At 48.6% G+C, this 12686-nt stretch overlaps 1 protein-coding gene across 2 annotated transcripts in view; it reads left to right on the plus strand.

The window, feature by feature from the left end:
- The window catches only part of BPI (bactericidal permeability increasing protein), a 46944-nt gene extending 34764 nt beyond the window's left edge, over positions 1-12180 (plus strand). For both annotated transcript variants that reach the window (XM_043479389.1, XM_043479388.1), the window contains exons 11-16: positions 832-999; positions 2065-2132; positions 4749-4791; positions 8866-8929; positions 10158-10234; positions 11829-12180. In XM_043479389.1, coding sequence (XP_043335324.1) covers positions 832-999; positions 2065-2132; positions 4749-4791; positions 8866-8929; positions 10158-10234; positions 11829-11867 — 459 coding nt within the window. In that variant the 3' untranslated portion in view covers positions 11868-12180. The remainder of the gene's footprint in view (positions 1-831; positions 1000-2064; positions 2133-4748; positions 4792-8865; positions 8930-10157; positions 10235-11828) is intronic.
- The last annotated feature ends 506 nt before the right edge of the window (positions 12181-12686 follow it).

Consider the following 12686-nt stretch of genomic DNA (forward strand, 5'->3'; position numbering starts at 1 on the left):
AAGAGTTTTAGACAGAAAGAGACCAGATCACAATTTTTTAAGTTAATTTCAGGATACTTTTATTCCATTCAAAAAGATATTTTGAATTATAAATCTCTTCCTGGGATCTATCTGGGTTTGAACTCTGGCCCTTACTTGCTAGTTTTGTGTTCCTGAGCATGTTCTGCCTGTATCTCAGTATTCTCATACATAAAATGCAGTAATAACAACTTCACCTCATAAAGCTGCGATTGATTAACTGAGTTGATGTATACAAAGACAGCGAGTCACATTTGAGGAAAAGAAGTCCCTTGTGGGTGGAGTTACAGGGCAGGTGGTAGAAGCGGTGGAGGGGGTGGGCATGGGGTGAGGTTGGCAGGGTGCCAGGTGCTGAATTATACAGTCTTTACAATTTATTCCGAAAGCAATGGGAAGGCTTCCCTGGTGGCTCAGTGGCAAAGAATCTGCCTGCCAATGCAAGAGACACAGGTTCAATAATCCCTGATCTGGGAAGATCCTACATGCCACGGAGCAGCTAAGTCCGTACGCCTCAACTATTGAGCCTGTGCTCTAGAGCCAGGGGGCCACAGTCCTGAAGCCCGAGTGCCCTTGAGCCTGTGCTCTGCAACGAGAGAAGCCACTGTAATGAGAAGCCTGTGCATCGCAACTAGGGAGTAGCCCCCGCTCACCACAACCGGAGAAAAATAGCTCGTGCAGCAGTGAAGAGCCAGCACTGCCCAAAAACAACAGTGGGAAGACATTGGAAGTGCTTCTGCAGGACCAGGACAAGATACGATTTAGACACTTTCTAATCAATGGCCTGTTTTGTTGGCCGTCCCCTGTGGGTTGCAGGTGGCCAAGATGTACCCTGACATGCAGATGCAGCTGTTTATCTGGGCCTCTTTGCCTCCGAAACTCACTGTGAACGCCAGCGGCCTTGACCTCATCTTTGTCCTGGACACCCAGGCCTTTGCCATCCTCCCAAACTCCTCCTTGGATCCCCTCTTCCTGCTTGAAATGGTAAGCCGATCCCAGATCTGAGCAGACAGGCAGCCCTGGACAGGGCTCAGAGCACTGCCCTGAGAGCCAGGGGGACTGGTGTAAAGCCTACCCAGACTCAAACCTACACTGTGTGTGTCCAGGGCCACTGTCTTCTGACTTCTTCATTCATTCCGTTATTCATTCTGTGGTTGGCTTGAAATAGGTAAACTATTTTCAATCTGTTCATGCATATCTTTGGCCATTCAATTATGCACTTGTGGGTTTGTTCATTCATTTATTTAGTCATTCAATTATTCATTCAACTGCTAACTTGGAAATCTACTGTATCTTTGCTGGTTCATACATGCATTTATTTCATTATTCATTTATTATATCTTTGTTCAATGGATCATTCCTTTGTATATTTGTTCATTCATTCATTAATCACTTATTCATCCATGCCTATCTTTATTTATTCCTTCCTTTGTGCATTTAATCCTTCACTTATTTAAGTTTTCATCCCATGGTTGACTTGTACATTCATTCATTTGATCACTCTATCACTCCACAAACATTTGGTGGCACCCACTCTGGCCACTGGAGGTGAGGGCCAGACTCTCCCCAACAGCAGGTACTCAGGTCTGTCCAGCCTCAAGTTGAGACCCATTTTCCTCACTTTGCAGATTCAGTGGGTTCTGAGGGGGTCGCCCAAGGTCACACAGACAGTGGACAGGAAAGCTGAGGTTGGGAACCTTGGTTTTCTGAGTAAACATTTGTTGAATGACTAAATGAATGAATGTGAAATAGAGCTGGCCTGGACTCCTACCTCACAGCCTGTCTCCTACAGCCCATGGGAGTGGCCTGGGAATCTGAACTGGTCCCAGAAGCAGGGAGAGAAAAATGGTAATTGACAGTCCAGGACTCATCACAAGCACAAAGCTGGCGAAAGGAAGACTCGTCCCTTCCGTGGGTTCTGTGGGCCTGCCCCGGCAATGTGGGCTCTTCTGCTGAGTCTCTGTGAAGCAGACCTTCTGGTCTTGGAGGCTTTGCGGAGCCCCGGGGTTCTGGGTCAGTGGCTTCACTTCCCGGATGGTTGCTTTGCAGAACTTGAACCTTTCTGTGCTTCTTGGTGCCAAGTCCGACAGACTTATTGGAGAGCTCAGATTGGACAAGTAAGTGGGCCGGTGGGCGTGGGAGGAGGGGGCTGCCCATCCATTCTTCTTTCAGCTTTGTTGCTGCGAGTGTGCTTCCTCTAATTGTGGCAAGCGGGGGCTACTCTCTAGTTGTGGTGTTCGGGATTCTCTTGTTGGGGAGCACAGACTCTAGGGCATGTGAGTCAGTAGTTGCGGCTCGATTGTAGGCTCAGTAGTTGTCCCAGGGCATGTGGAATCTCCCTGGACCAGGGATCAAGCTCATGTCCCCTGCATTGGCAGGCAGACTCTTATCCACTGAACTACTGGGGAAGTCCTGCCCATCCAGTCTTGGTGCCTGTGAGTTCACAATGACCTTACAAAGTTCCAAACTTCTGTGTTCATTCATCCCATTTAAACCTCAAACAGGGCACGGTAGGTACAATATCCCCATTTTGCAGATAGTGAAACTGGTGCTCAGAGATGAAGTGACCCGCCCTTTGCAGATAGTGAAACTGGTGCTCAGAGATGAAGTGACCTGCCCAACACCACACGTCATAGGGTGATCAACCATCTCGGCTTGTCTGCAGTGACCCAGCTTTAGCACTGAAACTCCCACATACCAGGTCACGCCCCTATCCTAGTCCACTCATGACTGGGCAGTGCCAGTTGATAAATCTCCTCCAGCCTCCAGCCACCCCACGTCCCTGGCCTTCCTTGACACTTGGAAATCCACTTCAACTTCTTCACACCCCATCCTTGGGGCTTCATCAGCCACCTCCTGCCAGAAGACTCTGGAATCCGTGCCTGGGATTGAATCCCAGCAGAGGAGGTGGGGGTTAGGAACATGGGCTCGGAGGCTGAGGCGGCTGCCTTTCAAGTGCAGCTCACCTTTGGCAAGCATAGAACTCTTCAGACTTCAGCCGTTTGCCCTGGCTGGTAAAATAAGTCCAATAATTGTTCTTTGCCAGCCGCATCATTGTATTAATATGTGTTGTGATGGTTAGAACACTTTGAAGGATATAATAAGTGCTCAACAAGCAAGAGGAAAAGAGAAAGACAGCGGCACACAGAAGAAGAGCAATACAGAAACGGGGGGAGAGACAGGAAGAGACGGGGAAACACAGAGACACAGTGAGGGAGGGGGAGACACTGAGAAAGAAAGTAAAGCAAGACAGACAGATGGATAAAGAGACACAGTAACAGGGAGACTGTCACAGAGACAGACAGACACCAAAGGAGGCAGGAGGGAGAGAGGGAGACACACAGAGATCAAGCGTGAGGGAGACGGGCAGAGTAGACGTGACGACCCCCGCATTCTGACCTGGCGTCTACCTTTTCTTCACTTTCACTCTGCTTAAACTGAGTCTTGACCCACATTCCTGCCTGTTTCTGCCTTCTCTCTGGCACAGAGCTGTCCTTCCTAACCTTGAGTTTGGCTCCTGAGGTTTGCATGCTGCTTATTTCTCCTGGCATCGTTTTGACAAGTGTTACTGCTTTGGAAACATGTGGATTTCATTTTCCTGGAAACACCTTTCAGGTAGAGGAGCTGGAGAAAATACAGCTGGGTGATGGCTGAGCACAGACTTCCTGAAATATGCAGGAATGGGGGGTGGGGAGACCCCACAGGGCGAGAGCTTTCAAGCTTTGTAGGGTCCTGGAGACAACAGAAGCTTTGGCATCAGGGAGACCTGGCTGAAATGCTACTTGGCTGATTGTTAACTGCTTGCCCTTGGGCAGATTGCTTGTCTTCTCTGATTGTCAAGGACATCATCTGTAAAATGGGAGTGTGATGGGCCCTTGCCTCTTGGATGTTACAGGAATTCAGTGGGATATAGCATCCAACATAGTGAAAAAAAGGGATTCATTAAATAGCCATTTATTTACCTTTCTCCTGGATCATTGTTAAGATGTCATAAAGTCCATAAATAGGGGGATTGTTTATGGGCTCAAATTATTCAAAAGTCTGAGGGTTTCAGACACAGGTAGATCCAGGTGCTCAAATGATATCCTTAGGTCTCTGACTCTCTTCTTGGCTCTGTTCTCCCCCATACTGGCTTCGTTTCCCAGCAGGCTGTCACCGAGTGGTGGCAAAAATGGTCACCAGCTAATTTTGCTGGAGAAAAGAGAATACCTCACTCCCAATATTTCCAGCAGAAGTCCTTGGACCAGCATGGGTTAGTGGTCAATTCTCGAAGCAATCACTGTGGCAGCGGAGGTAGACTCCGCCCTTTGGCCAGCCCACCCCAGAACCCCGCATTAACAATGTAGGGAACAGATGACTGTCCCAAAGAAAAAATCGGGGAGCTGTCACCAGAGGAAGGAGGAATGGATACAGGATGGGAAAAGCAGACGACATCCACCAGAGAGTGTCCCTTCTCCTCAATAATGTGCTAAGTTGCTTCAGTTGTGTCTGACTCTGTGCAACCCAGGGTCCTCTGTAAGGAGAGTCTCCAGGCAAGAATACTGGAGTGGGTGCTATGCCCTCCTCTAGGGCACCGTCCCAACCCAGGGATCACACCCATCTCTTATGTCTCCTGCACTGGCAGGAGGGTTCTTTACCACTAGCGCCACCTGGGAAGCCCTTCTCCCCAGTAACTGAATTCTAATATGGGTCAGGCAAATGGTGGTCTCAGCTTTCCCCTCCCCTTCTCACAGGCTGCTCCTGGAACTGAAGCACTCAGACATCGGCCCCTTCTCGGTGAGTCTGAGGCCCTTGGGGGCTCCTTCCTTCCTCTGATCTTGAGATAACTGTCCTGAGGGCCACCTGGGCTCACAGCATCATTTCAACAGACCACTGATTAGTTTGCACATAATTTACATGTGAAATAGTGAGGGGAGGAGCACTGTGGGTTTTGTGTACAACTGACTTCCATGTCTCTACAACCAAGTAGAGACAAGTAAATTTGGAGACGTAGCATCATAAAAGATATATACTGTCATACTACCTTTGAGCAAAGTGGGATATTCTAGGTTTTTGTCACAATGAATTGTGTGATGAAATCTTCATTTCCTCTTGAACAGCTTAAATGAATATAGTAGTCCCCCTTATTCACAGCAGATATATTCCAAGACCTTGGGGTTGCTTAAAACCACAGATAGAAGGGAACTCTACATATACTATGCTTTTTCCTATACTAAGGAGACACAGGAGATAGGGTGCTGACCTCTGGGTTGGGAAAATCCCCTGGAGGAGGAAATGGCAACCCACTCGAGTATTCTTGCCTGGGAAATTCCATGGACAGAGGAGCCAGTGGGTTACAGTCCACAGGGTCACAAAGAATTGGACATGACTGAGGACACGCACGCACACACACACACACACACACACAATTGTGGGCACAGAGACCTGAGCTGGAATTTTAGCTCCAAACCTACTAACTATGGGCCCTGAGCAAGCCACTTCCACTCACTGAACTTCCTACAAATACTTTCCCTACAAATCAAGGATAATAATTTCTGCCTGAGTTAGTGCAGTGAGTTTTAAATGGGGTTAACTGTACACAATCAGGTATAGAGAATCTGCTCAACAGATGTGCGTTGAATGAACAACTGAATTACCTTCCTGAGTACCTACTATGTGGCAGGCCCTGTTCCACGGATGGGGATGTGCTGATGAATTAGACAAGAAAACAACTTCTTCTAGAGCTTCCATTGTAGGGGAGAAACAGACAATGAGAAATGAGGAAGATCATTTCAGTCAAGATCAATGCTTTGAAAAATTAAGTGGAGGCGGGGTAGAAAGTGACGGGGGAGGCTAAGGGTTAGATCCTATGATCAGGAAAAGCCTCTCTGGGGAGGTGATAGTTGGGCTGAAGGAGTCCACAGGTGGAGATGTTGCAGGCAGAGGGAACATTAGGAGCAAAGGCCCTGTGGTGAAACAGCTTGGCTTGTTCCGGCAATGGGGGCAAGCAGTGTGGCTGGCAAAACAAGATGAGAAGTAGGGGGCAGAGAGAGAGAGGCAGGCAGGCAGGGAGGCAGGGGTGGGCCCACCCTGAGCCTTCTAGGCTAGAGTAGCTTGTGTTCAGAGGGCAGTGAGAAGCCAGCGAACTGTTTCATGCAGGGAGGGACATGATCCCATTTCCACTTTATAAAAGATGCCCCTGCAGAGATGATGGGAATGGACTATGGGGGAATGAGTCAGAGCATATGAATCCTTGCCTTGGGGAGGCCGGTGCATTTGTCCACATGAGAGATGATGGAGGCTGGGATGAGGCCAGGAAGGAAGAGAAAGATGGCGGATGGGAGACATACTTTGGAAGCAGAATTAGAACTTGGGGAGAGATTTTCTGTGCGTGGTGGGAGGAAAGGCAATGAAGAATGACTCCCAGATTTTTGACTTGAGCAGCTGAGTGAATGAATGGTAGAGTTACTTACAGAGTAGGGCAGATGGGAGGGAGATGACTGGTATCTCGCCAGCCCACAGAGATGATTCCACTGCCTGGAATCCCTGTCATCAAATAGACTCACCACTGGGACTTTCCCTGGTGGTCCAGGGGTTACGACTTCATCTTCCAATACAGGGGATGCGGGTTCAGTTCATGGTCGGGGAGCAAAGATCTCATGTGCCTCATGGCCAAAAAAAACAAAACAAAACAAAACATAAAGCAGAAGCACTATTGTAATGAATCCAATAAAGGCTTTAAAAATGGTCCACAACCGCAAAAAATCTATTTTTAAAAATAGGAGGTTCACTGCTCTGTCTCCTCCTACCATACCCTCTGGCCCCGGTGCAGAGCTGCCCCTGTAAACAGCGGGTCAGATACTCTTCAACAGTCGACCTGAATGAGCCTTGCCCTTGTGACTTCCATTGTTGTTGTTACTTAGTTGCTAAGTCCTGCCCACTAAGTCATGTCCGACTCTAAGCGACCCCCCAGGCTGCTCTGTCTATGGGATTTTCCAGTCAACAATATACTGGAGTGGGTTGTTTGCTTCTCCATTAAAAGATGCTAATTCTACCCACAATGTCTTACTGCTCATGGCCGGAATCTGCCAGAGAGCTTCTTGCCAAACCTCTGGAGAACATTTCCTTAGATCTCTGAAATGCACCCCCATCACCCAGCCCTGAAGTCAGTCCCAATATCCCCTCCAAATCCGATGGAAATCCAGCCAGCCGTTCCCATCTGATAAGATTACAACAAACAGAAAGACCCAAAGCAACCTCATTGTATTTTCATGGATTTACTGATGCCAGGGCTCTCCTGGCAGCAGCTGGACTCAGTCAATAACTAACTTCTGCTTCTGCAGAAAATAAAAATTTAAAGTTCCCAGATTCATGGGAATAAGGGCACCACATTTGATGAGCCCCAGGAGTTACAGCTGGGGGAAGGAAACTGAATTAATTGTTCCAGAAACAAAAAATGTACATATTGACAGGTTGTAAATGTCACCACTACAGGCCATCATCTTGAGGGTGTTATGTTATTTTTGAATTTTTTTTTTATTATTGCAAAAGCAAAACATGTACATTGTAGAACAGTCAGAACCTACAGATTTGCAAAACAAAACATAAAAATCATTCCTGTTTTCACCACTTACTTTATAATTTGGTGTATATCCTTTCTGACTTTTTTCGATGCATATTTAATAACCGGATGGAATTACGTGGTTTCTGTAGCCCGATTTTTCTTTGTTTAAAATTTTTACTGGAGTGCAGTTGATTTACAGTGTTGTGTAGAGCAAAGTGAATTAGTTATACATTAGCCTGCTTTTTTTTAACTCAAAAATAGATCACAAAAAAATCTATGTTGATAATTCTCAGGTGGGCCAAAAAGTTTGTTCAGGCTTTTCTGTAAGATGTTATGGAAAAACCCAAATGAATTTTTTGGCCAATCCAATATATTTCTGTTGCTGTTGTGGGTTCAGTCACTAAGTCGTGTCCAATGCTTTTCTACCCCGTGGGCTGTGGGCTCCTCTTGTCCTCCACTGTCTGTCAGTTTGCCCAAATTCATGTCCATTGAGTCAGTGATGCTATATTTCTGCCATATCATCTTTAATAATTACACAAGAAAAGTGAAAGTTTTAGCTGCTCAGTCGTATCTGACTCTTTACAACCCCATGGACCAGGCTCCTCTGTCCATGGAGTTCTCTAGGCAAGAGTACTAGAGTGGATAGCCATTCCCTTTTCCAAGGGATCTTCCTGACGCAGGGATCGAACCTGGGCCTTCTGCATGGCAGGCAGATTCTTCACCATCTAAGCCACCAGGGAAGCCCTAAATAGTTACACAGTATCTCTTATTATCCAAATGCAACCAGGTTGGGGCCCCCCCTCCCCACTCCACACCCCCCCACCCCCGCCCCTGGCAGATGATTCCCCAATTGTTGGACCTGTAGATTGCTTTTATTGTTTTGGTTGTATTTATTGCACTACCTCATTTCTTTAGGATAAATGCCTCGAAGGCATGTTTGTGACCCCCTTGGCACACACATTGTTGAGGTTTCTGATGAACATTGCCGAATAGCCCTGCGAAAGGTTGAATTAATTTGCCCCTAGCCTGTGGTATCTGAGAGAATGCATTTTCTTACACAAAGGTTCTCACATTTCAGTGCTCTGTGATGACCTTCCTTGCCCCCTACAAGTCTAGAATGCAATTTGCATCTGGAACCTTTAAAGCGGAAGAGATGACTTTGGTGACCTTGAGCTGCAGTGTTTCCAGGTCACCCCTGTCTCCGTCTCTCGGCGGTTCTCCCTGAGATTGTTCTGGGTGGGAGGGCGGTGACAGAGGACAGCTGATGCCCCAGTGCCCTGACGTGGTCCTGTCCTCCTGATCCCCAGGTTGAGTTGCTGCAGTCTGTCATGAACTACGTCATGCCCACCATCGTGCTTCCGGCGATTAACAGTAAGGAGTTTTGGAGAAAGGATTGATTTCCAGTCCTGGTGAGGCGGGTGGATCTTAGAGCCATGGGTTATCTGGCCCCCACTGTGGAGGCTGGAGGTGGTCCCCTCAAATGAACCTCAAGTGATACCTGGCCCAGAAAAGGGAGGGGAAAAGGGTTGAGTTCCTCCTTCATGAACTATGAGACAGTCCCTTGAGACGGAGAATAATACCTCCAGTTTTCATGGGAGGAAATGGGAGATCAGAGAAATGAGTGGGTCTCAGGTCACAGAGAAGGTAAGAGATGAAGCTGGAATTCTATCCCAGCTCTGAAGCCAGAACCTTGTCTTTTTCCAAGAGAGAAGGGCTAAGGAAGAGGGGCTAACCTGGGCTAACAACTCTTCCACTCAGCTCACTCACTGGTGAAACCCCTGACCTTTGCAGAGCCGGGTGCAAGGGTGCAAACAGAGGCCCACCCCCCCTGTGATGAGAACATTCAGGCCGGCAGTCCCCACACACCCTTTTTGGCACCAGAGACTGGTTTCATGGAAGACAATTTTTCCATGGACAGGGTGGGAGGGGATGGTTTCAGGATGATTCAAGCGCATTACCTTTATTATGCACTTTACTTCTATTATTATTACATCAGCTCCACCTCAGATCACCGGAGGTTGGGGACCCCTGATTTAGGCCACTTAGAAATTATAAATGAAGACAATGAATTGTTACATATAGACTCTGGCTTCTCTTCCTGCCTTCACAAGTGCAGCTTCATAATGAGCTGGGGGACTAGGCTGGAGCTTAGAATTCTCCAGAGTTCCATGCCAGAGTGTGGTGGGATGGGGGAGCTAGCTCCTGGCTACCACGCATTTCTGGTTTCATCCGAAACATTGAGGGCCTTCACGTGCATATCCGTCACGTGTCTCCAAGCCTCCACACCCCAGCAAGCAGCTGCCCCGGCTGTCACTCGGGCCAGGGGTGCACCGGCAGTGCTGGCACCCTCGGGCGGGTGGTCTTGGGGCGAGGGGGCGGGAATTCCTGTGTCTGCAGTGTCCGGAGGTCAGTGGAGGAGAGAGAAGAGGAGACTCTGGGCAGACTCTTCCTGCCTAGGTTTCTTCCCAGAGCCCGGAGCGCTGGTCCAGGGAGGCTGCGGGCTGGCTGCCCGAGTCCCGGCCCAGCCCTCTCTCTCCCCGGGCCCCTCCCATCAGAGGTGGTACCTTCACCTTAACCTCTGCCTTAACCTCCAATGCAGGGAAGCTACAGAAAGGATTCCCTCTCCCGCTGCCCGCCTACATCGAGCTCTTCAACCTGGTCCTTCAGCCTTACCAGGTGAGTCCCCAGGGTCTCCTCCGCCAAATCTCCTACTTCAATAGCCACCTTCCTCCAGCTCTGGATCAAGCGCTGTCGACCCTTAACAACACTCCCGCAGGGTGGGCTGTGTTGCTAAACAGAAAAGAGAGGATAAGACTCAGAGAGGCCACACCGCCATTAACTGAAGTCCAAAGTCAAGGCCAGGTCCCGGTTTTTAACCCCTGTCTTGCACCTCTCCCACACAACACTCGGTAAAAGTGGAACTCACTTGGTGGCCCCAAGCCTCTTTTATAAGGTTGATGCATTTAAATATTTGACAGATATGTGACGCATAGCCTTCCTTTGCATCCAGCGTCCTTCCAAGCCCGTGGTCAGTGTCTGGCAGATTAAGACACCGGAATGGACAGCCTCCTCTTCCCTTTTCCCCGGTCTGACCCCAACAGCATCTGACACTATTTTCCCCATCCTTGGAACACTTTCTTCTCTAAGCTTTGAAGATTCCCTCTCCAGGTTTTCCAGCCACCTCTCACTGTGTTATTTGGTCTCCTTTACTGGTTCCTTCTTACCCTCCCAGAGAGAGTTCTCCAGGATTCCTGCCCCGGCCTCTGCCATTCCCCCACAATTGCTTTCCCTGGTCATTGTCGTCTTCTTCTTCTTCTTTTTCTTAATATTGATTTATTTGGCTGCACCCGGTCTTAGTTGCGGTATGCAGGATCTTTAGTTGCTGCATATGAACTCTTTAGTTATGACATGTGGGATCTATTTCCCTGACCAGCATGGAGTCTCAGCCACTGGGCCACCAAAGAAGTTCCTCCCTGGTCACTTTCATCAGCATAGCACAATAGTCACCTCGGTGTGACCCGGCCGAGGTTCCAGTCTCTTCCATGTGCCCAAAGGATACATGCTGGCTTCCTCAGTGTCTCCACTTGAAAGCTCCTTACACCCACTATGTCCCAAAGAGCTGATAACTCTACAAGGAAGCCATCACCCACTCTTGCATTTCTTACCTCGGTCCAGGGCTTTCTGATGACCCTCATGGGAAACACCCACCCAGATTCCTCGCTCTCCCTCACCCCCAACATCCAGTCCATGGAGAACTCCCAGGACTAAGAGACAATAGAGAAGTTAATTGAGTGAGCAGAGGAAACACATCCCCCACATCTAACCCAGTTCATCCTTAAAATAAAAAATGACCCCCTGGGCACAATTGAATTCCTTCCTTTCTGAACATTCTTGAGTGAAGGGCAGGAAGGAGCAAGAGAGAAGTGGTTTTGCAGCCTTGATGGCAAAGAGGGCTCCCTGGAGCTGCCAACAGGCAGGGATGACAAATGAAGGCCTTCACGGCAGCCCAGGGGTCTCCATGTCTGAGCGGAAAACAGCTGCCAGGAAAACTGCTGACAGATTCCCCGGCATGGGCAGCCGCTGATGTGCAGACCGTAGGGGCAGGATGCCAGCCCCCCGCCCCCCACTCACTCCTGCCTTTCTGTCAGCAGAAAGGCTCTTTCCCAGCAGGCAAGCTCCCAAAGTTTTCTTCTAAAAACCCCTGCATTCCCACCCTCACAAACGAGGGGTACTCTTCCGGCGGATGACGGCGTTCTCATCTCTCCCCCAGGATTTCCTGCTGTTTGGTGCAGATGTCCACTACAGCTGAAGACCCCATGGGTGCCGGGGGGCTGTCAATCAGGGGGTGCAAGGTTGTCAGCACCCGATCCTGACACGCCCCTGGGGCACAGGCTGCCTCCTCTCCAGGCTTCCCTCTCTAGCTCGGGACTCAGAGACTCTTGCAAACTTCTCTGAATTCAGATTCAGAAATGATCTAAACATGGAAACCTGGTTCTTTGGAAAACTGAGTGGTGTGTATTTTAGGAATTGTTTCTTTCAAGGGCTAAGGCTGCAGGGACATTTCCCCCAGGAATTGCATTTCAATGGTAATCACAATATTTTTCTTTGTGCTTCACACAACATTAAAAAACAAACAAAAAAAATCTTTTTTTTCTTTAGAATTCTGGTGATCATGTTGTTTCTTCTTGTTTTATGTCCATTCATTCGTTTATTGCCTGTACCCAGTGTGGCCAAGATAAAATCACCTCTTTTTAGTTCTCTAATTAACCTCTTCAGTTCCTACATGCTTTCCTGAGCAGAAAGTCCCACTGTCCCTTTTTGAGGACACCCCTCATTCCACACTGCCCAAGAATAATTGGGGTTTACTTAGTCCAAAGGGACTGCGTCTTGGTTCCTAATGTCAGGCGGCGGTCCATAGAGTAGATCTGTTCATTGGGATGTTGTTCCTACCACTGCCAGATAGTGTCGCTGTTGAGCAGTGAGTTCCCCACAGCCCATCGTCTTCCTGTGTATTTACTGCGACCGCTGCTCTTCTCACCACCACATGGTGACGCTGTTGAGCAGCTAGCCCACACAGCCTGTTCTCTCGGCCCCATTCTTGGGCAGCCTTGATGACTCCCTTAGTCCA

This window comes from Cervus canadensis, chromosome 10 (assembly GCF_019320065.1).
Source record: "Cervus canadensis isolate Bull #8, Minnesota chromosome 10, ASM1932006v1, whole genome shotgun sequence".
Lineage (NCBI taxonomy): Eukaryota > Metazoa > Chordata > Mammalia > Artiodactyla > Cervidae > Cervus > Cervus canadensis.